Source organism: Mercenaria mercenaria, chromosome 9 (assembly GCF_021730395.1).
Source record: "Mercenaria mercenaria strain notata chromosome 9, MADL_Memer_1, whole genome shotgun sequence".
NCBI classification, from domain to species: domain Eukaryota; kingdom Metazoa; phylum Mollusca; class Bivalvia; order Venerida; family Veneridae; genus Mercenaria; species Mercenaria mercenaria.
In genome coordinates this window covers 81,777,281-81,801,971 of record NC_069369.1, presented here as the reverse complement: position 1 = coordinate 81,801,971, position 24,691 = coordinate 81,777,281, and the positions used below count along the sequence as shown (strand labels likewise).

Below are 24,691 nucleotides of genomic sequence, written 5' to 3'. Positions count from 1 at the left end.
TAACTATACAATTCTCTAGGGAGTGTGTTAAGAGGCTGATATTGGTCACATTACTTCAAATAGAGAAATTGTCATATTTTACAATGTTCCAGGAACATCAAAGGTGTTTCTGTTGTCTACACAACCTTGGTAAGCCTAATAAGGATGAAACACTCATGTTCACTGAGAGAAACGGCCATTGATTAATTTCACAATGAATCCACCACAAAGCTCTAAATTAATCAGCCTGGTAGCCTTAATGGCTTCAACTTTAACTGCATTTTCCCATGACATTCATATCTGTGATACTAATAGTTTTGTTGTTTTTTTCAATAAAAGAATACCTTTACCCAAGACAGAATTTCCAACATGTATATATAAAGTAACTCATACAAAACTACTATTCGTAATATTTCTGATATGACTTTCTGTAATACAAAAAAATCTGCTTAAGTATATACAGGTAGAATTGTGGATAAAAAATTAAAATTCTTTAAATCATAATAACAAGAGGGCCAAGATAGCCCTAGGTCGCTCACCTGAGTAACACACCATAACAGTGTAAATATGTTTTACATAGTGATTTCATGGAGACAAATATTCTGACCAATTTTCATTAAGATTGTACCAAAAAATGTGGCCTCTTGAGTGTTAAAGGTGGATAATCAGATTTTGGCCATGTAACGGATTTGTTCGAAACTTTAGCATCTGATCATTTACACTCATTTATGTTCACTTAACACTTAATACAAATTAGATTTTCACTGGAGGTATTTTTAAAACTTCATTTTCCTATCCTAGTTGCCCAAGATAGAGTTATTTTATCATAAGTATAAATTTGATAAACATACTTTGCCTAAGGAAATGTATAAATATTAGACATATTGTAATATATTTGTAAAATATTTGCATTAAAAATTATGTATTTAGATGGAATTCATTAGAAACGCAAGTTTGAAAAATTATTATTACCTCCCTTCGCCTATCTACCAAGATAGATTGGAAATAAATGAATTCAGAAGCTACACACAGCTTTAAAACTTGCATTTTGGTTCAGATTGTACAATAGTTGATATGTCTATCAAATGCAAATGTAAAACTAGACATTGTATCAAAATAAAAAGAATACTCAGCTTTTTTATATACTTTCATATTAAAGGGGAGTAATTACAAAATTTTATAAAAATAAAATAAAATATACATTTCAAATAGGAATCTAACTCTATGTAATCGGTCTTTTTGTTCCTTAAATAATTCTCTACCAGAATATACAAAAAGTAAAAAATGTCATTAAATGTTGTTTAAATGTGATTGACCACCTTTAACAAGCATTCTCTTTTATTTGACCTAGTTTTTTACCCACATGACCCAGATTCGAACTTGTCCAAAATTTCATGAAAACATTCTGACAGTTTTGGAAAGATTGGAGCAAAAAAATGTCCTCTACTGTGTATAAAAGCTCTTTCTTTTTCTTTTTCCCACATGACCCAGTTTCGGACTTGGCCTAGAGATCATCAAGACAAACATTCTGACCAAGTTTCATAAAGATTGGGTCACAACTGTGGCCTCTTAGAGTGTTAACATGCTTTTCCTTTCATCTGGCCTAGTGACCTAGTTTTTGACCACACATAACTCAGTTTAGAACTTGAGCTAGAGATCATCAAGACAAACACTCCAAACAAGTTTCATAAAGATTGAATCACAACTGTGACCTCTAGAGTGTTCACAAGCTTTTCCTTTGATTTGACCAGGTGACCCAGTTTTTGACCTATATGACCCAGATCTGAACTTGACTTGAGGTCATCAAGACAAACATTCTCACTAATTCTCATGAGTTTCAAACTTAAATTGTGGTCTCTAGAGGGTTAACAAGATTTACCTTTGATCTGGCCTAGTGACCTAGTTTTTGATCTCACATGACCCAGTTTCAAACCTGACCTAGAGATCATCAAGACAAACATTCTGACCAAATTTCATAAAGATTGAGTCATAGCTGTGGCCTCTAGAGTGTTCACAAGCTTTTCCTTTGATTTGACCGGGTGACCTAGTTTTAGACCCCACCTGACCCAGATTCAAACTTGACCTAGAGATCATCAAGACAAACATTCTAAGTTTCGTAAAGATTGAGTCACAACTGTGGCCTCTAGAGTGTTCACAAGCTTTTCCTATGATCTGGTCTACTGTCCTAGTTTTTGACCCACATGACCCAGTTTCGAACTTGACCTAGAGATCATCAAGACAAACATTCTGACCAAGTTTCATAAAGATTGAGTCACAATTGTGGTCTCTAGAGTGTTCACAAGGCAAATGTTGACGCACATGCTCAGGTGAGCTAAAAATTCACTGTAGAAAAAATATTTCTCACATTTTACTTTAAATCAGTTCAAATAATTATATGATTTCTTAATTTGACAATTTGTGTGCACAACTTTCATGCTTTTGCTAACTTGACCTAGGTTTGGACAACACCTAAAAATTGCTATGAAATGTCACATTTCAGTTTTTTTTTTATCTTTTTTTTCGTTACTCCTTTTTGCCAAGGACAAGGTAAGACAATTACACCCTGTTCAGACTGGATACTTTTACTTACAGGTTTATTTTTCATGGTTGGACTGGAGACACACCAATATAGTTTGTCATCGTCAACAATACACTGCTCTATGAGACTCTGAACCGAGACCTCATCTTGAAACAACAGAAACGAGTAACCTGAAAATAGAACAAAGTGCAATAAGGTCAGACAAGTTCAATGAATGACGTTAATGGTTAATTTGTATAGTGTTGACTGAAGTTAAAACGGTCCTGCAATTAGCCTGCAGCACTTGAAATTAATTAGATAGATCACAATTCTCAACCTTTTTTTCAAGTTCCAAACTGCTCCTGATGCACCCTTAAAGATACAAAATGATGCATGGTTCAAAGACACTCAAATTAATAATATATCAATTAAGATGCACTTATACAGACCTTTACATGAACAGACAAAAGAAGGACTTATCTGCATATTCATGAGGCACAGACACTAGGAAAACAGAAATTGTACACAACATACCCACAGAGGTGTAATTTCAAACATTACTGAGACAATTATTTGCATATGCATGAATTATGGACACTATATATGCAAGTAGAAATTCTGAACAATTTACCCACAAACGTGTAATAAGAGGCCTAATTAACACAATTATTATAACATGTTGCAATATTTATGTATTAAACTTGGCACAATCCCCTCCAGAATTATTTAGTAAGATCTAATTAATTAAGTATGGTGCAGATGGCAGAAAATCAATGATCACAAAAGTAATCTATCATTTCATGCATGAAGATGACAAGTATGACATTGCATACTGGTAAATAATACTTTCATTGAACTATTGATATAGTTTTAAGACTTGCTAATAAAATCATATATTCAGGGTCCCAGAGTTAGGGGATCATATTGTTTGTCAGGCACAGGAAAGCCACATGGAGGCAGGCAGAGTTTGAATTTAAGCTCGCATACAAGCGAAATGCAAATTTCAAACTGCGAGGTGAGATTTCAGACACCAGCATTTTTTTGCGAGTGAAAATTTTTGGCCGAATGTGCATTTCTAACGGTCGTCTCAATCTTACAAAGTTCTTTCTTTAACAACTCGCGGTCATTGCAGCGCATTGTCATTTGCAGAACGAATTTCGGAGCACTTTTTCATCTTACGTAGTAAACGGAAGTTTACACTCGATACATGTCCCGTGCGCATGTCTTTTCAACTGCTGACAAGTACCTGCGCCAATTTTGATGACGTTTACCGCATCCGGTGGGTTTTTTGGTAATCTATAATAAATTACTATTTATATAGCGCAAATACGATTGGCTGGACTCGTCACGTGGATGTTTGTGTTAATGTTCTAATAAAGTGACAAGTCGCGGAAAATGCAAGTTGTTTTTTCATTTAGCAAGTTAAAAAAAATACCACTTGCGAAAAAAATGCAAGTAGAAAATCTGGCTAAATTCGAACCCTGGCAGGTACATCAACAATATAGCCTAGGGCCTATATTTACTGGCAACTGGAGTCTACATATAACATTCAATTGTTACCAATGGTGTTTACAAAACATTATTTTCATGTGTTTAAATAAAATGACATTTCTACATTTTCTATTGTCTAAAGATTTTAAACCATGAATAAAGTTTACCCTCCAAGTTTTGGAAATGCAATAATTTTATGCTATTTCTGCAATAGAATTTCAGTTATATAGCACAAAAATAGCATTCTTTGATTGTGTATCAGAATTAGTGTGATCTCCACAAGTGTTTGACAACCTCCCCTCAGGTATCAAAAATGGAGATACTGATTTAAGAATATAATCCCTTACACATGTCATCTGGGGTGTTATCTTTTGCAAAAGGTTGAAGGGCAGCAAGCCGCATTTATTAAGGCCCTAAATATTTTTTTTAATTAAATTTTTTAAGTAAATATAAACTGTAAATCCAATTCATAATGAAGAGATTTTAACAACTATTGCACTAACATTGTGCTGGCATTCACTTTTGACCTAAATTAACTTAACAAAATACTATTCTTTCTGGAAATATGTGGAGTGTGTGTATTTATTAAGTGGAGAGTGTTAATTAGAGAATATAAATAAAATTCGAGGGCTTAGATCTGCTTCTATTTCTATATATCAAATAGACCAGTTTTGCTCTAAGCCCTCAATATGGTATTGTCTTCTATAAAAGAAAACATTTGCCTTACTAGAGGATCAAACTCATGTTCTTTTGATTAACAGCCTTCTCAAGTCCTGTGCTTACTTGGCTGTCTAGGATTCTTTTATGGCTTAAAACAACTAACATTCCAAACTGTAGTGAATCCCCAGCCTGCACCCACAATCAACTACAAAGTAGAACACTACTGGAATGTAATAATCTATAATTTGGCATCAAAGACAATTGAAACACAGATCCAATATCATCAGCTAGTTACAATGATGTATGAATTCAATTCAATTACGTACTTGTAGAAACAAAACAGAAGCCCCCTACATTTCCCAATTTCATAATAATCAGGCAAATTTTCTGCAACAGGAAATAATGTACAAATGATGGAAAGGAGAAAATGGAATCCAGCAATCAATAAGCCATCCAATAAAAAAAGGAAAGAAAATGAAATGAAGGACAAAGAAATCACTCAATGTTTACAGTTCCTACAATGACCAAGTAAGGATAGATTTACAGCATAAAAATATTTTCATCATAGTGGTAAGACATGCTAAATCCTCATTTTAGGGCTTAAGAGAGTAGCATTACCCTTTTCTTTAAAGAAAAATTCTCACAACAGTTTTTATAATATCCTGGGGCCTCCGTGGCCGAGTGGTTAGAGTCGTTGACTTCAAACCATTTGCCCCTCATCGATGTGGGTTCGAAACCTCATTTGGGGCGTAGAATTCTTCATGTGAGGAAGCCATCCAGCTGGCTTACGGAAGGTCGGTGGTTCTACCCAGGTGCCCGCTCGTGATGAAATTGTGCACGGAGGGGCACCTGGGGTCTTCCTCCACCATTAAAAGCTGGAAAGTCGCCATATGACCTAAAATTGTGTTGGTGCGACGTTAAACCCAACAAAATAAATAAATAAATTACATAATATCCTCTTCCCACCTGATCAATTTTTACATTTAGAAGCACTTTTATTAATGAAATTGGATACTTCTATCGATCTCTTTTTTTCATTTTCTTTTTTTTTTTGACAAATCAAGGTATATCTATGACATCGTCCCTTTATTACTAAGAAGTGTGCAAGGCGGGTCAGATTTTGCCCAACACCAGAATAGATACTATTGCCAACCGGAAAATAGTACTTAATATTTTCAATCAAAGGACTGAAGGACCTGAGAGTCTGCTACTGACTGGTGTAGTAATTGGAGCTGTTGTAATTTACTTTTGAGGTGTATGGGGACCATGACAGCTCAGACTAGGTTTTTAAACTTTGGTCTGCACAACATGGACATATATTTGGATGAGTATTCAGTTTAAAAGTCATACTGACCAACCAATATACAGTTAAAGTATTGTATTGAACAATGTTAAATAACTTTTTCATTCTGTTCTTATTTTTCTTAGTGAAGTGGAAAGAATACAATAATTTATACGAGCGCAGTGGAACAGTCCAACAATTACACACAATGGACATGATCAGGGAGGGATACGTTTATAAGAAAGATGAGCGTGTCCTATTTATTTTAAAAATATGCCTGTTTTTGTTAGCAGGCTGGTGTCATTATCTTGACAAAGCACATAAAGTTAGCCACTGAATCTATTTGCCAGCTACCGAATTTGGAAGTGTCACAGAATGATTATCACTTTTCCCTTTTGCTTCAAAATGTAAATATTTAGGTAATGTACAGAGCTTTTTCTAGGGTTTTGGGGAAAAAGGCCCCTGGTCAAATTGGGAGTTTTTAACGCGGTAAAATGTCAAAATTGGGAAAATGTATCGACAAATCAAGTGAGTTTGTAACATATATTATGGTAGACATTCAAATGAATCAAAAATTTAAAGTATCCCCTTGTGAAATTTTGAGAATTTATTTTTTCAGGATTGTTTTCCAAGTTTCTGATACTATATTGCAAAAAAAAATAAAACAGTAACTCTTCATTTGTCATGTTTAAACTTTTGTGTAGAGTGGCAAAGTGCGTGTATGTTCCAGTGAAACAAGAGCTGTCCGTAAGACAGCCAAGCTCGACTATTCGAAATATTGTCACAGAAGCAGGAAATTATTACCCAAAATGTTAAATATCGAAAGAGTTTTAAGTTCGAAACGGGACATAATTTGACCAAAATGCATATCAGAGTTATGGGACCTGATGCTATCAACTAGTTTAATAACCCCGAAGAAACATGTTAAGTTTCAATTCCATATCTGCATTAGTTTTGGAGATATTAACTTGCATGTAAAACTTTAACCAGAATTTTCTAAGTCCAAAAGGGGGCATAATTTGCTCAAAATACATGTTAAGAGTTATGGAACTTGACCCAGTGAGGTTGGTAACTGACCTAGAAAAAGAATAAATAAGTTTCAAAGCTATATGCCTTTTGGTAATAGCTGTATGTACTTGCACGCAAAACTTTAACCAGGATTTTCTAAGTCCAAAAGGGGGCATAATTTGCCCAAAATACATGTCAGAGTTATGGGACTTGATTCTATCAACTAGTTTTATAACCCCGAAGACACATGTGAAGTTTCAATTTAATATCTGCATTAGTTTTCGAGATAGTAACTTGAATGTAAAACTTTAACCAGGATTTTCTAAGTCCAAAAGGGGGCATAATTTGCTCAAAATACATATCAGAGTTATGGGACTTGACCCAGTGAGGTAGGTAATTGATCTAGAAAAAGAAAAAATAAGTTTCAAATCAATATGCCTTTTAGTAATAGCTGTATGTACTTGCACGCAAAACTTTAACCAGGATTTTCTAAGTCCAAAAGGGGGCATAATTTGCTCAAAATACATGTCAGAGTTATGGGACTTGACCCAATGAGGTAGGTAATTGATCTAGAAAAAGAAAAAATAAGTTTCAAATCAATATGCCTTTTAGTAATAGCTGTATGTACTTGCACGCAAAACTTTAACCAGAATTTTCTAAGTCCAAAAGGGGGCATAATTTGGCCAAAATACATGTCAGAGTTATGGGACTTGACCCAGTGAGGTAGGTAATTGATCTAGAAAAAGAAAAAATAAGTTTCAAATCTATATGTCTTTTAGTAATAGCTGTATGTACTTGCATGCAAAACTTTAACCAAAATTTTCTAAGTACAAAAGGGGGCATAATTTGGCCAAAATGAAGGTCAGAGTTATGGGACTTGGTGCTATCAACTAGTTTTATAACCCCGAAGACACATGTGAAGTTTCAATTCAATATCTGCATTAGTTTTGGAGATAGTAACTTGCATGTAAAACTTTAACCAGAATTTTCTAAGTCCAAAAGGGGGCATAATTTGCTCAAAATACATGTTAGAGTTATGGAACTTGACCCAGTGAGGTTGGTAATTGACCTAGAAATAGAATAAATAAGTTTCAAAGCTATATGCCTTTAAATGATAGCTGTATGTACTTGCATGCAAAAACTTAACCAAGGTGTGACGCCGACGCCGACGCCAACGCCGACGCCAGGGTGAGTAGAATAGCTAGACTATTCTTCGAATAGTCAAGCTAAAAACTGGGTTGCGAAATTATGTGACAATTGATTTTAATGGTGTAAGAACTATCTGTAATCATGTTTTGGGTACTTAATTCAATAAATATTGATGTATTTATGCATTTTGAGAGGTTTTTGCATACAAATCGTACCATTTTTTAACAAGATCTTTTATTTAATTTTTGCCGAGGTTGCAGACGGTCATGTTACTAAAAATAGAAACAAGCTGCTTTTTCCAACATTTTGATTTCCTTGGCAAACAAAACTTACTATGCAAGTATTATCTTTGAATAAAAAAAATAACTGATTTCAGCTGGGAATTGTTTCTTTAGATTGGGAATTTTTTGCTCCAGATTGGGAAAAATGGAGCATATTTGGCATTGGGAATTGGGCCGAATACCGGCCCCGTGAGACAGGTGGAAAAAGTCATGATGTAGTTCTTTCTTTAGTTAAAACCATTATTTAATTAATTTAACGATTTTTCTTTTGCAGCTTGTGTGAACCTCACCATGTTAGAACTAAGAAGTGACCGGAATGAGGTCTTAACACCATCACATGATCAGGATACACCAGTATTTCAAACAAGACTGCTTGATCCAAGTCACGCAGAAGAAAATATTTGGCTTAATTTGCAAATGGCACAAATATATTCATAAATACAACAAAACACATATTTTATTGGTCATATCAAATGAAACTGATATAATTTAATTTCATTAATGTGATGAACTCATTCCAACTGAACAACATCACTGTACTGTGTTATTCAGTCCAGTTAAAGAGAAATCTTGCCAAAGCAAGGAACTGTCAAAACGATTTCAGCATTAGTGCACTTTATATATAACAGTTGTGGTCAAAGGACATACTGAAACAAAACACTTCTTATATTATAAGCGTCTTACTATAGTCTTTTTCTTGAAAAGTCATTTACATTACACCTTATAATGATAATTAAAATAATCAATACAGGTCCAATTTCTGCAGACCAAACACAGCATGGGGCATCTTCCTCTTCTTGTCTTGGTATATCGCACACACTATTATTGCCTTGGGTTTCAAAAGAAGGAAATGCCATTTTTTTCTTCGAATTTCTTCCCTGTCATGTCAATCTTACTATTCATTTTTTGTAAGACAATGCATTGTCATCCAACAACAAACAAAAGCACTGCAATGAGGAGCAATATACGCCCGAAGGTATGACCTTTGACCTCTAAGTGTGACCTTGACCTTGAAGCAAGCAATCTGAAACATGCGCTCTGCAAGTTGTCTCGATATGGTGAACATTTGTGCCATCCTTCAAGCAGTTCAAGAGTTACAGATCGGACACCTTGAAGCGAGCCATTCGAAACATGCGCTCTGCATTGTCTTGATGTGGTGAACATTCATGTCAAGTTTCTTCGAAATCATTCAAGGGGTTCAAGAGTTACAGAACGGACATGAAATTGCTAAAGGACAGACAGACTGACGGACAGAAACCGGTGTTACAACATAATACTAGCAGAAACAGAAACTTTATAATCCTGGTGAAAGCTTTCCTTTCCAACGAAAACTAGAAATGTGACAGCTAAATATAAGCTTAAAATATGACTATCCTTGTAAGCCTTTGTTCGGAATAGATAAAGGGCCATAACACCAGCAATTAATGCCACTCAGTGACGGGTGATCAACTGTGAAAACTTGAACCAATATTGAATTCTACAACAGTCTTGAGATGAATAGGAGGATGGGAACACACTTTTTCTAAATTCATGGTATGAAATCGAAAGAAACACCAGGGACACACCTACCCACCATACTCAACATAAGCACATCACCTGAATTGTCTAAAAGTTATTGCCGAAACCCTACTAAAAGTGTTACTGATATGACTCTTGCTCATAACATACCTTATCATGATTAATATTTGTGTTAAGTTTAATCGGAATCCCTGGAATCGCTGAGACATCAATTGTTTCAGACTTACAGCCAACAAACAAACTAATTTACATATAATGTAGTTACTGTTCATAGATGCCTATTTTCAGAGGCATGAAAACAACACACACAAACACTAAGCTGGACTCAGTAATATCAACAGATGGATAAATACACTTCTGTTTTGACATCAGGATGGGGAAACGATGTTATCACTTAAATATTTGCATTTTCGCCTGATCCTCCTGAGAAATGGAATACTATTGATTTCTCTAAAACTATTCTGTTCTCCCAGCGACACTGCCTGTGAAAGATAAATCTTTTTTATCCTAACACTGGGATTACCGGAATCATGATCAGTTTCAATTATATTTGTATCTTATTGATGTTTACTCAAACAATCCTCTGCAATCAAAGTGACAGGATCAAGTCTGCTATTTTCAGGTAACTTAATTAAAAGGATAATGTTGTAATTAATTGCTTCTAGCAATCAAATGTACTGCATTTTCAACTGGATGTACATGTATACAGATTTAGAAGTCAAACACCAGAGATGTGTATAAATTCATTAATTTCATTTAATGGAAAAAAAAAACAGCAAAAGTTATAGATTATTTATAGATCTTCTAATGAAAGTAAACTCTCTGGTTATGAAGCCAGAAAAAAAATATACACTTGCTACCCCCATGTATGTTTCAGTTTTAAAAAATCTGACTTAATAGCATCATTGTGTCAAAACAATCTGTTCCTGCCAAAAAAACTGAAAATGTCACATAGTATCAACAGATGTTCTAAGTCACATACACCAAATGACCTAAAACATGCCACCACTAACCTTGAAAATTTTCAGAAATAAACATTACGGAATTTATAGAAGAATATTAAATAACAGCTCTAAATCTGACATCAAAGTGTGACCTTAACCTTTAAACTACATATTAAACACTAACAACACTGACAATTTGAACAGTGACTATTAATTCTAACATCACAAATTATGTCATGGATCTGACACAAATTATAAGTAAAACATATGGAAGGACCTTGACCTTCAGTAGTCTTGACACTGAATTATTTATATGAACTCATTTTAAACTCCCTCCTAACAAACAAGTTAAGACAAAGTACTATGGACATTTGATGATATTGCCCTTGAAGATAAGAACCCAATGGATAATATGCCAAGCTAATCTAACAATCTATCCTAGCATATCAAAGTTATGACCCAGACACAAACACGACATAAATGACCAACCAACAAATAAAAAAACAACAGTCCCTACAGATTTTCTAGTTTGGTACTGGACTAATTGCACTCACATCTATAGCTAAATGTATTCTTGTCATTCACTATTTCTAATGGGAATTTTTGTCATCAATTATGTGATCAAGTTTTTCAGTAATTGTTTACCTTTAGGAGGAAAGTACGATTTACTTTCAGCTTTGTGTGGCCAGTCTACGACTACAGGTCCAAATCTCCGGAATGCTATTGTAATTTCCTCTGAAAGTAGAAAACAAAAGCAATGATTACAACATTCATAATGCTCCTTTTTTATTTTGTTATTGGGGTTTAATTAACAGTACATCAACACTATATAAGTCATATGGCAACTTTCTAGCTTCTGATGGAGAAGACCTCTGGTGCCTCTCCTTGCAGTACTTCCATAAGCCACCTGGATGGCTTCCTAAAATGAAAGAATTCTACAATAATAATTACAACCTGAAGTAGATTTACAAAAAAAAAATTCTGACCACCTTGTTTAAATGCCCCTTTCACAAAATGTAACGCCCCAAGACATGTTAATATTGGAATATGTGTGCGTGTATATATATTATATAACATGCATGTAGAACAAAAATGGGTCACCTACAGAAGCTTATAAATGAATCTCTTTATGCCAAGATGATGTCTTATTAATTCCATCTCGGCAAACAAGAGCTGTCACAGGAGACAGCGCGCTTGACTATTTCGATGCTGGTTTGTGAAACTGGGCACATCTGAGGAAACTGGAGCCGTCACTGGAGAGTTTAATGACTCCAATGGTGGATGAAGATATTGCACAATAGCTTGAGTCTGTGTCAAAAATATTAAGAAATAAGAGAGGTAAATATCAAAACACTATAAAACTATAATTCTAAACAAAAAGGGGGCATAATTTATAAAATATTGGTGCAGGAATTATGCACCTTGTTTCATATGATGAGGGTGATGATGTGGAACAAGTACTTCAAGTTTGAATCAAATGCATTTCGTAATAACTGAGATATAGTGAAAATGCATCAAAGTTAACCTTAAATTCTAAGTAAAAGGGGGCATAATTCATGAAACACTGGTGCCAGAGTTATGCACCTTGTGTCATGTTATGTGGGTGATGATGTTGAACAACTACTTCAAGTATGAATCAAATCCATTCAATAATAACAGAGATAGAGTAAAAGTGCATCAAAACCTTAACCAGAAATTCTAAGAAAAAAGGGGGAACAATTCATGAAAAATTTGTGCCAGAGTTATGCATCTTGTGTCATATGATGTGGGTGATAATGTTGAACAGTTATTCTAAGTATGAATCAAATCCATTCAGTAATAGAGATAGAGTGATAGTGCATCAAAACTTTAACCAGAAATTCTAAGTCAAAAGGGGGAATAATTCATGAACAATTTGTGCCAGTTATGCACCTTGTGTCATATGATGTGGGTGATGATGTTGAACAATTATTTTAAGTTTGAATCAAATTCATTCAGTAATAACAGAGATAGAGTGAAAGTGCATCAAAACTTTAACCTGAAATTCTAAGAAAAAATGGGGAATAATTCATGAACAATTTGTGCCAGAGTTATGCACCTTGTGTCATATGATGTGGGTGATAATGTTGAACAATTATTTTAAGTTTGAATCAAATCCATTTGGTAATAACAGAGAAAGAATGGAAGTGCATCAAAACTTTAACCTGAAAACCTAAGTGAAAAGGAGGGGGGGGGGGGATAAATCATGAAAAATTGGTGCAGGAGTTATGGCCCTTAAGTCAGATGATGTGGGTGATGATGAGGAATAACTATTTTAAGTCTGAATCAAATCCATCAAGTAATTACAGAGATATGATGAAAAAAGAAGTGTAAAAAAAACTTTAACCAAGGTGGGGACGCGGAAAGACGCCGACACGGACGCCAGAACGAGTAGGATAGCTCTCCTTATACTTCGTATAGTCGAGCTAAAAATGAGGAATAATGTCTTTATTTCTTCTTCAAGGTAATATACTGATAGATGTCGTTAAAACTCTGTAAAGATGACAGTAATGAGCAAATATTGCTATGTAATTAGTTTCAAATGTGACCCATACCTGTAATATGAAAAAAATGTCTGTGGAATTATGTTAGATCAATATTTCTTAGCTATGACCGAAATAAAGCAAACAACATGCACAGAACATTGCTTTCTTTCTCGTTTTTTTTTTTCAATCATCCTTACGATGGAAGTTAACATTACTAGTGTTCCTGGATTTCGTACAAGAACTAACTTGTAAGTTAATGACAACATCCCCATTTAGGTAACAGGTGGAGGGTGAAAGCTTTAATTAAACATTCTGTCAGCTTGCTGTTCAAAACTATCCTGCTGATTCGACTTTTTAGAGTTCTGACACTTTGCACTAAATATGGTCATGTCAGAAGTTAAAAGTTATAATTGCAGACAGGCATTACAAACAAGAGCTGTTTGTAAGACAGCGCGCTCCACTATTAGGCGATTTGACAGTAAAATGAATTTACGTCTCAATAAGAGACCACTACTTTAAAAGGAAGATACACATAGATATAAAAAGACCCGACTACTCACACATGCAGATGATGATGATAAAGACACATTTTAAGTTTTAAGTCATTATCTTATATTGTACTAAAGTTATATCCAGATAGAGAAGATTGCCAAAAAATTTTAAGAATGAAACGGGCATAATTCTGTCAAAAATACAATTAAGAGTTATGGGGACATGCAGATGATGATTATAAAAAAAATATTTTAATTTCAAGTCATTATCTTTTAAAGTATCAAAGATATGTCTATAAACGAAGCTATCGAAAAAATTTAACATGAAAATAATTCCAAGTATAACAACTTGCTGACCTTGACCTTGGGTCCCTGCATATACTTTGTTTGTATGCTGGACAATGTTTATGTGAAGTTACAGTAAGATATAAGCAATAGTAACAAAGATATGACAGAAAAACAAAGGCTGCCAAAAAACATTAACCTTAAAAATAACCTAAGTACATGCATAACACCTTGGTGACCTTGACCTTTGGTATAATGGGCCTAGCCCCTGCACATACTTTGTTTGTATGCGGGACAATGTTTATGTGAAGTTACAGTAAGATATAAGCAATAGTAAACAAGAGTGCCAGAATGTCACAATATATGCCCGTCACAGCAAATTTCTTTACTCTAGCACCTGTATTTGCAAATGGAATTTTAATTTTGTGGTTGTTTAGTAATCATTGTAAGTCTTTTGTTTTTCTAAGTCCACAAAAAAACTCCTTACCAGGTAGAGATACTTTAAAATACACCTAAAATTTGAAAGTAACATCTATGTTGTACCACAGAAAGGGAAGTAATTCTAAAAAGGGAACTGTGCATGGCACTTCGTCTCATGATGGTGTATAATTGTGCCAAGTTACATCAAAATCCCTCCATGCATGAAGAAGAAATGCTTCGGACAAAGTCATTCTTGTATCTGACCTTTGGCCTCTAAGTGTGACCTTGACCTTAGACCTAGGGACCTGGTTCTTGCGCGTGACACTCCGTCTCGTGGTGGTGAACATTTCTGCCAAGTTATATCAAAATCCCTCTATGCATGAAGAAGAAATGCTCCGGACAAGGTTTTCATTCTTGTATCCTTTGACCTCCAAGTGTGACCTTGACCTTAGACCTAGGGACCTGGTTCTTGCGCATGACACTCCGCCTCGTGGTGGTGAACATTTCTGCCAAGTTATATCAAAATCCCTCCATGCATGAAGAAGATATGCTCCGGACAAAATTTTCTTTCTTGTGTCCTTTGACCTCTAAGTGTGACCTTGACCTTAGACCTAGGGACCTGGTTCTTGCGCATGACACTCCGTCTCATGATGATGAACAACTGTGCCAACTTTCATCAAAATCCCTCCATGCATGAAGAAGATATGCTCCGGACAAAGTCATTCTTGAATTTGATCTTTGACCTCTAAGTGTGACCTTGACCTTAGATCTAGGGACCTGGTTCTTGCGCATGACACTCCGTCTCATGATGGTGAACAACTGTGCCAAGTTTCATCAAAATCCCTCCATGCATGTAGAAGATATGCTCCGGACAGTCTGTGGACGCCGCCCGCCCGCCCGCCAGGGGCGTTCCCATAATACGTCCCGTTTTTCAAACGGGCGTATAAAAAGATATGACAGAAAAACAAAGGTTGCCGAAAAACATTAACCTTAAAAATAACCCAAATATAACACCTTGGTGACCTTGGCCTTGAGTATAATTGGCCCAGCCCCTGCATATACTTTGTTTGCATGCTGAACAATGTTAATTTGAAGTTACAGTAAGATATAAGCAATAGTAACCATGGTTCATACAGAATATCACAGACAAAATTCAAGTACTTTTCAAGGACTTTTTACAATTTTTCAAGAATTTTTTTTTTTCAAAACCACGACCTAATCTGAACAACTTTTATTACGTAATGCAAAAATAAAACAACCATCACTTGTCACACCTTTGAAAATGACGTAATTCGATTATTAGATTGATGTGATTCACTATTTTGCTGAGATTTAACGCTTTTCTTGTGATTTTTTAGCGCACTCCTACTAATGATACCTCAAAATTTTGTCACACGACGTACAAATACACTTCGTTCTGTCTGCTCTATAGGGCTTCAGCCACTGTTTATATTCGTCTTTTGTCTCCCGCTTACTTGAGTAAACATGTTTTTTTTTCTTACACATTTTAACTCACTGGAAACACGCGCAAATAGCTAAAAATTGCGAGTTATTATTCCCCGTATTTTTTAAACGGAAACGGAAACAAGCAAACGGTGATACAGTAGAAATAGCACTCTGTAAATATCGATAAAGTGTGGCCGTAGACCACTATAATAGCATACGAGTGACCCGATCCTGCAATTTCACGAATTTATTTTCATTTTCTCCGATTTATTTTAAGCCTTAAATTCTTTTTACAAAGCAAAGTTACGGAAAGAATATTTTCAAGGAGTGAAAGGTCAAATTCAAGGAGTTTTTTTCAAAATTCAAGTACTTTTCCAGGTTTTTTAGGGTTTTTGTCATTTTCAAGGAGTTTTCAAGGACTACCATCGAATTCAAGGACTTTTCAAGGCCTGTGCGAACCCTGGTAACAAAGAAAGACAAAGGTTGCCGAAAAACTTTAACCATGAAAGCTCACGCCCAAGATAACGCTGGGGCAAGTAGAATAGCACCCCTATTCTCCAAATAGTGGAGCTAAAAGCATGAAAGTTCAAAAACATCAGAATTTGAATAAGCTGATAGTTTTACCAAATATTGCTACAGAGAAGATTTACTTTTATCAGACTACCTTAATCTGAGGTAGGAGTAGCCATAACCCGTTGTGCAAAGGAATTTCTGATTATTCTGGTTAGTTTAATCTGCTTCTAACAAAACAAATATTCCTCTGAAATGTCAAAGCAGGAATAGCAACTGCAAAAGCTGGAGGATTTCAGACAAAAAAATCAAATATTTTCCACTTCATTTTCTGTCTCCAATTCATGCTAGCAGACATATTATACATGTTTTAATACAGTAGGCTTTTACAGAAACAACCCGCACACATCTTAACTAGAGTTATTTGAAGGTAACTTCAGAACATGCTTATGTTCCAAAAGCAATAAATCAAACTTATTTTTTTTACAAAATGAGGTTTTTAACAAAATGCAATTTCAGAATGTATCCATGATTCCAACTGAAAAGTCCCTTTAATTATAGGGACTGTTTTGCAACAGAATGTATTACCTTCATCTATATCTGGGGGAAGTCCTCCTACAAACACTTTTCTTGAGAATCTCTCTACTCTCTCCCCTATAGGTGACGTATTGACCGGTGACCCCAGGCTCGGCACTGTCTGGTCCAAGGAAGTGTCTTCAACTAATGCTCCACTTGGGTCGTCATTAAACATAAACTGTGGGACCTTCCCTGTAATTATAATTCAATTTAAGTCTTACTAGAAGGCAGTGTTGGCAAAAAAACGGTCAATACTCATATTGACCGGGTCGGCGGTCAATACTGGTCGATTCAATACTTTGGTCACTCTTGCATGGTCAATACTGATTTATTCATCACTTTTACATAATGCATATTCACAGTTTAAAACAGGCTGTAACAGTAATGTAAAAATAATAAAGCAATTTGATTAATATAAAATTTTGTTCATTAAAAAGTATACTGGTCAATTCATTTTTTGTCCTTGCCAATGTGTCCTGGTCAGGCTCAGTTCTGAACAATATACTTGGACTGGTCTGTGGTCAATACTAGTTTATTCAATACTTTTATCTTCTTACAGTAGCCTTTATTTTGAATTAATTAAAAAAAGTATTGCTATAAATTACACTCATTGAAATGGACATGACTGGTCAATTCAAATTTTGATCCTACACAGTATCCCTGATCAACACATATAGTGGTCAATACTGGTCATTTGAATACCTTGATTGCATAACTAATTTTTTTTTAGATAAGTTACCATGTTCAAGCACCTCATTAATTCAGTGGGATTATTGATCATGACAGCTAATTAGTGACTATATAGAGTCATAGACAGGCCTGCAACATATATTATTATTATTATACCAGATTTATATATTGCCCTTTTCATGATAAACACGTTCAAAGGCATTTTACATATAGCAAACGCAGTCACACATGGCGCGAAATTCATCCTCTACTAGTACAGACACAGAGCGATCTGACCAGTGGGACAGAGTGAGACAAAGCCCCAAGAACAGACAGAGAGAATTTTTTTAGATATGGATGTGTCCGGCTAATATAGCCTAGCTCTTGCGAATAGACAGTCTGGTTCTTTAATGTGCCCGGTGTATAGCACCGATACACGCGAAGCCGTCTTTCCTGGGAAGAACCAGTACAGGCCTCTAGTTAGGTGGGAGACACTCAAGAGCATCTCAGAAATTTCCAGTGCCTGGACCAGGATTCGAACCCCGGACCTCTGGATTGACAGTCAAGCGTGTTACCACCGGCCCACCGGTATAATCTATTGTATATTGTAAGACATGGTGTCAATTAGGCAATGAGACACTTGCTATCAAAACACAATTAAACCACATCCATGAAAGGGTCCAGTTGTTCACAGCAATTTTTCATTGAATTATATAACAGTAAACATAATTAGATTTATCACTTGTGAATCAAACACTTAACTGCTACAGTTTATGAAACACTTTCTACAAATGAAGTTCAGTTAAATTAACAGTTTAACTTTAATGACCAGTATCAACCAGTACTGACAAATCGACCACTTCCGACTAATTTGGGAGTATCAGTCTGGTTGCTTTAAGTAAATATAATACAGGCAAACACCTTAATCAAGCCCCAAATGCTCTTAACAGTCATTATTCAAATTGTTCATAAACTGCAAAATACCTGAACAGTCAGTATTGACTAATTGACCAGTGTTGACCAATCGACCAGTATTGACCACTTCAGGGAGTATTGACTTGGGCGGTTTTAACCGGTTAAAACCTCTGGTTGCGGTTTTAACCGCCAAACATTGCTAGAAGGTCTAGCAAAGGCTTCTTTCTGGCATTATAGTTATTCTGAAGGTGATGAACCACAACATTACTTGCAGTTTTGAGCTGTAAGAAGACCAAAGATTCAGGTATAATTAAGTGCCAAAGCCCGAAGAACTTTTTCCCAATAAAAGTGTAGACAAACTATAAACAACAAAAAACATGGAAATTTCACGAAAACCAGGTTTTCAATTGCATCACACCAACAGATTCTTTAAAAAAAATGGTCATATTCTATTATACATATATTTTTTATTATAACTATGACCATATTTATCTATTTTTAGTTACCAAATAGCATTAAAATGACCTTTTTGTCGCCCAAAAAAAAAAAAATGGAAAAAAGAAAAAAATTTTTTTGATCTCGGTGAGATTTGAACAGATACCCTTCCATTCCACAGCAAAAAAAAAATCTATTTTTTATTTCAAATATGACCCCATTTTTCTATTTTTAGCTACAATGACCTTGACCCTGATCCAAATGACCTCAAATACATTCCCAACCTTTTGTGTTTGATAAAAGCTATCTACACACCAAGTATACCCCAAACGAAAGATATTGCTTGGAAGCCATTTTTCTATTTTTAGTAACAGTCGCCCCAAATATCATTCAAACCTAATTTTTCATATAAGCTTGCTGTACACTAAGTTTGGTGGCAGTAAGTCAGTCCAAATTAAAGTTATAAAGCGGAAACCACCTTTTTGATGATCACACTTAGAAAAAAATCTATTTTTAGAGAAAAAAAATCTATTTTTAGTAACTGTGACCTTGAACATGACCTTTCTATCACAAAAAAAAAGAGAAAAACAAGAGCTGTCTCCATAGGATGACACATGCCCCCGATGGCACTTTGAATGAATAGTATTGGCCGATGTTAGAGTTTAGGACCTTTGACCTACGGAGCTGGGTCTTGCGCGCGACACGTCGTCTTACTGTGTCACACATTCATGCATAGTTATTTTAAAATCCATGCATGAATGACAAAGATATGGACCGGACATGCCCATCAATGCACTATCATGAAAAATGACCTTTAACGTCTAAGTGTGACCTTGACCTTTGAGCTACGGACCTGGGTCGTGTGTGACAGGTCGTCTTACTGTGGTACACATTCATGCCAAGTTATTTGAAAATCCATCCATCGATGACAAAGATATGGACCGGACACGCCCATCAATGCACTATCCTTTAACGTCTAAGTGTGACCTTGACCTTTGAGCTACGAGCCTGGGTCTTGTGCATGACACGTCGTCTAACTGTGGTACACATTCATGCCAAGTTATTTGAAAATCCATCCATCGATGACAAAGATATGGGCCGGACACGCCCATCAATGCACTGTCCTTTAACGTCTAAGTGTGACCTTGACCTTGACCTTTGAGCTACGGACCTGGGTCTTGCGCGCGACACGTCGTCTTACTGTGGTTCACATTTATGCCAAGTTATTTGAAAATCCATCCATCGATGACAAAGATATGGACCGGACACGAAAATTGCGGACAGACCGACAGACAGACGGTTCAAAAACTATATGCCTCCCTTCGGGGGCATAAAAAATGTTTGGATCTCAGTAGGATTTGAACCGACGCCCTTCCGTTCCACTGACTAAAATGTCAACGCTCTAAATCACTGCGCCACCATGGAATTTTTTAAGTGTGGAGATTAAATAAGTCATCCTGACCTTGAACTTGACCCCATATACAATCCCAACCTTGGTTTTTCTATAAGCTAACTATAGGCCAAGTTTAATTTCAATACATCAATGCAAATTAAAGTTATTATGCGGAAACCATTTTTTAGCAACAGCGACCTTGACCTTGACCCAAATGCAATCCCACCCTTCGTCTCCTTACCATCTATCTAAAGGCCAAGTTGTTCCAAACTAAAGTTACTGTGCGGAAACCAAGTTTGACGCCCGCCCACCCACCCGACGACATACCCCAATCTAACAAGTGAATGAAGTATTGCCATGCAATACAAAGTCCCCTACTGGAAGGCACCTAATTTTCTCTACTGCAGTATAACATAATGAACTGATATTTGTCAATGATGTATAAACAATATTGTACTATATATACAATATAATATAACAAAGCACTTGGATTAAAATTTGCATATATAAAAACGTACAGTTGTTTTCATTTGGAATTTTTTTGGCCGATTATACAAAAAGTTATCATAAAAGTTATTTATAGTAACAACAAAGTGAAATTAATCCTAAAAAAAAAAAAAAAAAAAAAAATCTATAAAATATAAGTCCACAAGAAAATCTTTACCAGGTAGAGATAGATCAAAATACACCTAAATATTGGATGTAACATGCATGTTGTACGACAGAAAAGTGGTCTCGATTTTTCCCTACGGCCAGTAATAAAAAAGTTACAATGTAATCTATTTATAGTAACAACAAAGGGACGTAATTCTAAACAAGAGGGTCATGATGACCCTGGATCGCTCACCAGTATAATATGAGCTACATGTTTCAAATGTCAAACTGATGATTTTTAGAATTTTTTTGGAAGATTTTCTGATGTACAATCAAGTAACCCCTGGGGTGGGGCCAAGTTTACCCCGGGGGTCATGAATGGAACAAAGTTTGTAGAAGTCTACTAGGCAATGTAACATATCAAATATCTAAGATCTAGGCCTTCTGGTTTATTTTTAGCAAATTTATGAAGATTTCCCTATATACAATCAAGTAACCCCTGGGGCTGGGTAAATTTGACCCTGGGGGGTCCAGATTTAAATTTTTTTGTAGAAGTCTACTAGGCAATGCTACACGTCAAATATCTATCTTCTGGTTTATTTTTAGAAAGTTTTTGAAGATTTTCCTATGTAAAATCAAGTGACCCCATGGGGCGGGGTCAATTTGACCCCGGGGGTCATGATTTGAACAGATTTTGTAGAGGTCCACTAGGCAATGCTACATGTGAAATATCTAAGCTGTAGGCCTTCTGGTTTATTTTTAGAAAAATTTGAAGATTTTTCTATGTACAATCAAGTAACCCCATTGGGCTGGGTCAATTTGATCCCGGAGGTCATGATTTGAACAAATTTTGTAGAAGTCTACTAGGCAATGCTACACGTTAAATATCTAAGATCTAGGCCTTCTGGTTTATTTTTAGAAAATTTTCCTATGTAAAATCAAGTGACCCCTGGGGCGGGGTCAATTTTGACCACGGGGTCATGATTTGAACAACTTTAGTAGAGGTCCTCTAGGCAATGCTACATGTCAAATATCTAAGCTCTAGGGCTTCTGGTTTTTGAGAAAAAGATTTTTTAAGATTTTCCTATGTAAAATCAAGTGACCCCTAGGGCAGGGTCAATTTTGACCCCGGGGTCATGATTTGAACAAACTTAGTCAGGGTTTTCCCGGACGCAGGTTTTCTGCGTCCCTGACGTGCTTTTACTGCTTTGAACTCGGATTTTTCAGTGCCTCTGCGTCCAATGGAATCCGATCAGTCACAAAACTCCTTTGTACTTAAGCCACCTTTGCGCAGATACCCATGTATAATGCACAGTTTTTTGACTCCCGGGACCACCCCCGAATCGTGTGTGTGCGCATTTATACTTAGGTATAGACAGTTTTCCAACTTCAAACAAGTTTTGTTACCGATGTTCGCCATTTTGGTAAAGGGAAACCACTCTGCGCGCTAACTGTCACCGCTAAAATCTAAGATTGCTGTTACGTTCCGTAAAAGATCGAACGGTTTATTTTTCTTTCAAACAAAATTAATTTCATATGAATTAGAAGTATTTTGATGTAAGAAATATAAATTAATCACAAAAATTATGATACTAATTAAGGATCGAATATTATCTTTAACCGAGATCAAACTGTGAACAACATAATTGGCACCAGGTGACACACTAATTGCCGTAATTACTGGCTATTTGATCTTAACTAAACGAGTATCACACCTTTTGTTATCGGTCTGAATTGAGAAGCTCATGTCATTTTGAAAGATGCCATTCCGAAATATTGAATCATCTGCTATCTAAATTAAAAAGATACAAGTTCATTCGGTTTCAGGGTAAATTTTTATATTAATAATGTCCCTTTTCAAGATCAGTAATTTGTGGACCCCAAAAAATTATTAGGGACCCTTAAATTAGCAGCCATGGGAGTCCATAAACTCCCAAATAAAAAACCCGAGGGAAAACCCTGCTTGGTAGAGGTACACTAGGCAATGCTTCACACCAAATATCTAAGCTCTAGGCTTCTGGTTTTTGAGAAGAAGATTTTTAAAGTTATTCCTTTCTGTTGCCATGGCAACCAGAGTTCTGCATGGAATTCAATTCTTTGAACAATTTTTAAAGAAGACCATCCAAGGAACATCCCTGTGAAGTTTCATCAAAATTGGCCTTTTGGTTTAGGAGGAGATGTTGTTTAAAGGAAAGTGTGGACGGACGGACGCCGGACAGTGAGCGATCACAATAGCTCACCCTGAGCACTTTGTGCTCTGGTGAGCTAAAAAGTGTGCCTCATGGTGGTGAACATTTGTGCCAAGTAACATCAAAATCTCTCCATGCATGAAGAAGAAATGCTCAGGACAAAGTCATTCTTGAATTTGACCTTTGACCTCTAAGTATGACCTTGCCCTGTGACCTAGCGACCTAGTTCTGGCACAAGACAATTTGTCTTATGGTGGTGAACATTTGTGCCAAGTCACATTAAAATCCCTCCATGCATAAAGAAGAAATGCTCCAGACAAAGTCCTTCTTGAATTAGACCTTTGACCTCTAAGTATGACCTTGACCTTTGAGCAAGGGCTCCGGGATTTGCGCATGACACGTTGTCTCATCATGGAGAACATCTGTGCCAAGTAATATTAAAATCCCTTAATGAATGACAGAGTTATGGACCGGACATGAAACAGACCCCGTTCATGCCATGTTAACATTTGACTACTAAGTGTGACCTTGACCTATGAGCTAGGGGTCTGAAATTTGTGCATGACAAATCGTCTTATTATGACATACAATTTTGTCAATTGATATTAAAATCCCTTCATGGATGAGAGAGTTATGGACCGGACAGGAAAAAAGCCCTGTAGACCTTTGACCTCCAATTGTGACCTTGACCTTTGAGTTAGGGGTGCAGGTTTTGCGCATGACACGTCCTCACATCATGGGGAACATTTGTGTCAAGTAATATTAAAATCCCTTCATGGATGAAAGAGTTATGGACCGGACACGAAACAGACCCTGTTCATGCCATGTTAACATTTGACTACTAAGTGTGACCTTGACCTTTGAGCTAGGGGTCTGAAAGTTGTGCATGATACATCGTCTTATTATGAGGTACAATTGTGCCAAGTGATATTAAAATCCCTTCATGGATGGGAGAGTTATGGACCGGACAGGAAAAAAGCCCTGTTGACCTTTGACCTCCAATTGTGACCTTGACCTTTAAGCTAGGGGTCCGGGTTTTGCGCATGACACGTCGTCTCATCATGGGGAACATTTGTGCCAAGTAATAATAAAATCCCTTCATGGATAAAAGAGTTATGGACCGGACACAAAATTGCGGACGGACGGAGTGACGGAAAGACGGAATGACGGAAAAGCGCATTCCTATAGTCCCCGAAACTGGTTTTCAACAATTAGGGGACTAATAACTGGTTAAAAAACCAAGGCCTGTAAATGTCTTCATCACAAGGACACTGGTGACTGAACTTGTCACATCAGTGGTATAGCTAGCTGATATTTCAAAACACTCTGAATCTAAGATTCTATATTGCATATTTCCAAGGTAAACATGTTGAAAAGGTGAAAACATATTACAGAAATAAATAACAGAAAGAAAGAGAAAAACATCTGTTAAGT

The 24,691-nt window shown here is 36.1% G+C and overlaps 1 protein-coding gene across 2 annotated transcripts in view; it reads right to left on the bottom strand.

The window, feature by feature from the left end:
• LOC123547595 (cytoplasmic polyadenylation element-binding protein 2-like) overlaps positions 1–24,691 on the bottom strand; it is a 76,518-nt gene that overhangs the window by 28,724 nt on the left and 23,103 nt on the right. For both annotated transcript variants that reach the window (XM_045334824.2, XM_045334825.2), the window contains 3 exons: positions 17,075–17,254; positions 11,476–11,565; positions 2,570–2,688 (listed from right to left, as the gene is read on the bottom strand). In XM_045334824.2, the coding sequence (XP_045190759.1) occupies positions 2,570–2,688; positions 11,476–11,565; positions 17,075–17,254 (389 nt within the window). The remainder of the gene's footprint in view (positions 1–2,569; positions 2,689–11,475; positions 11,566–17,074; positions 17,255–24,691) is intronic.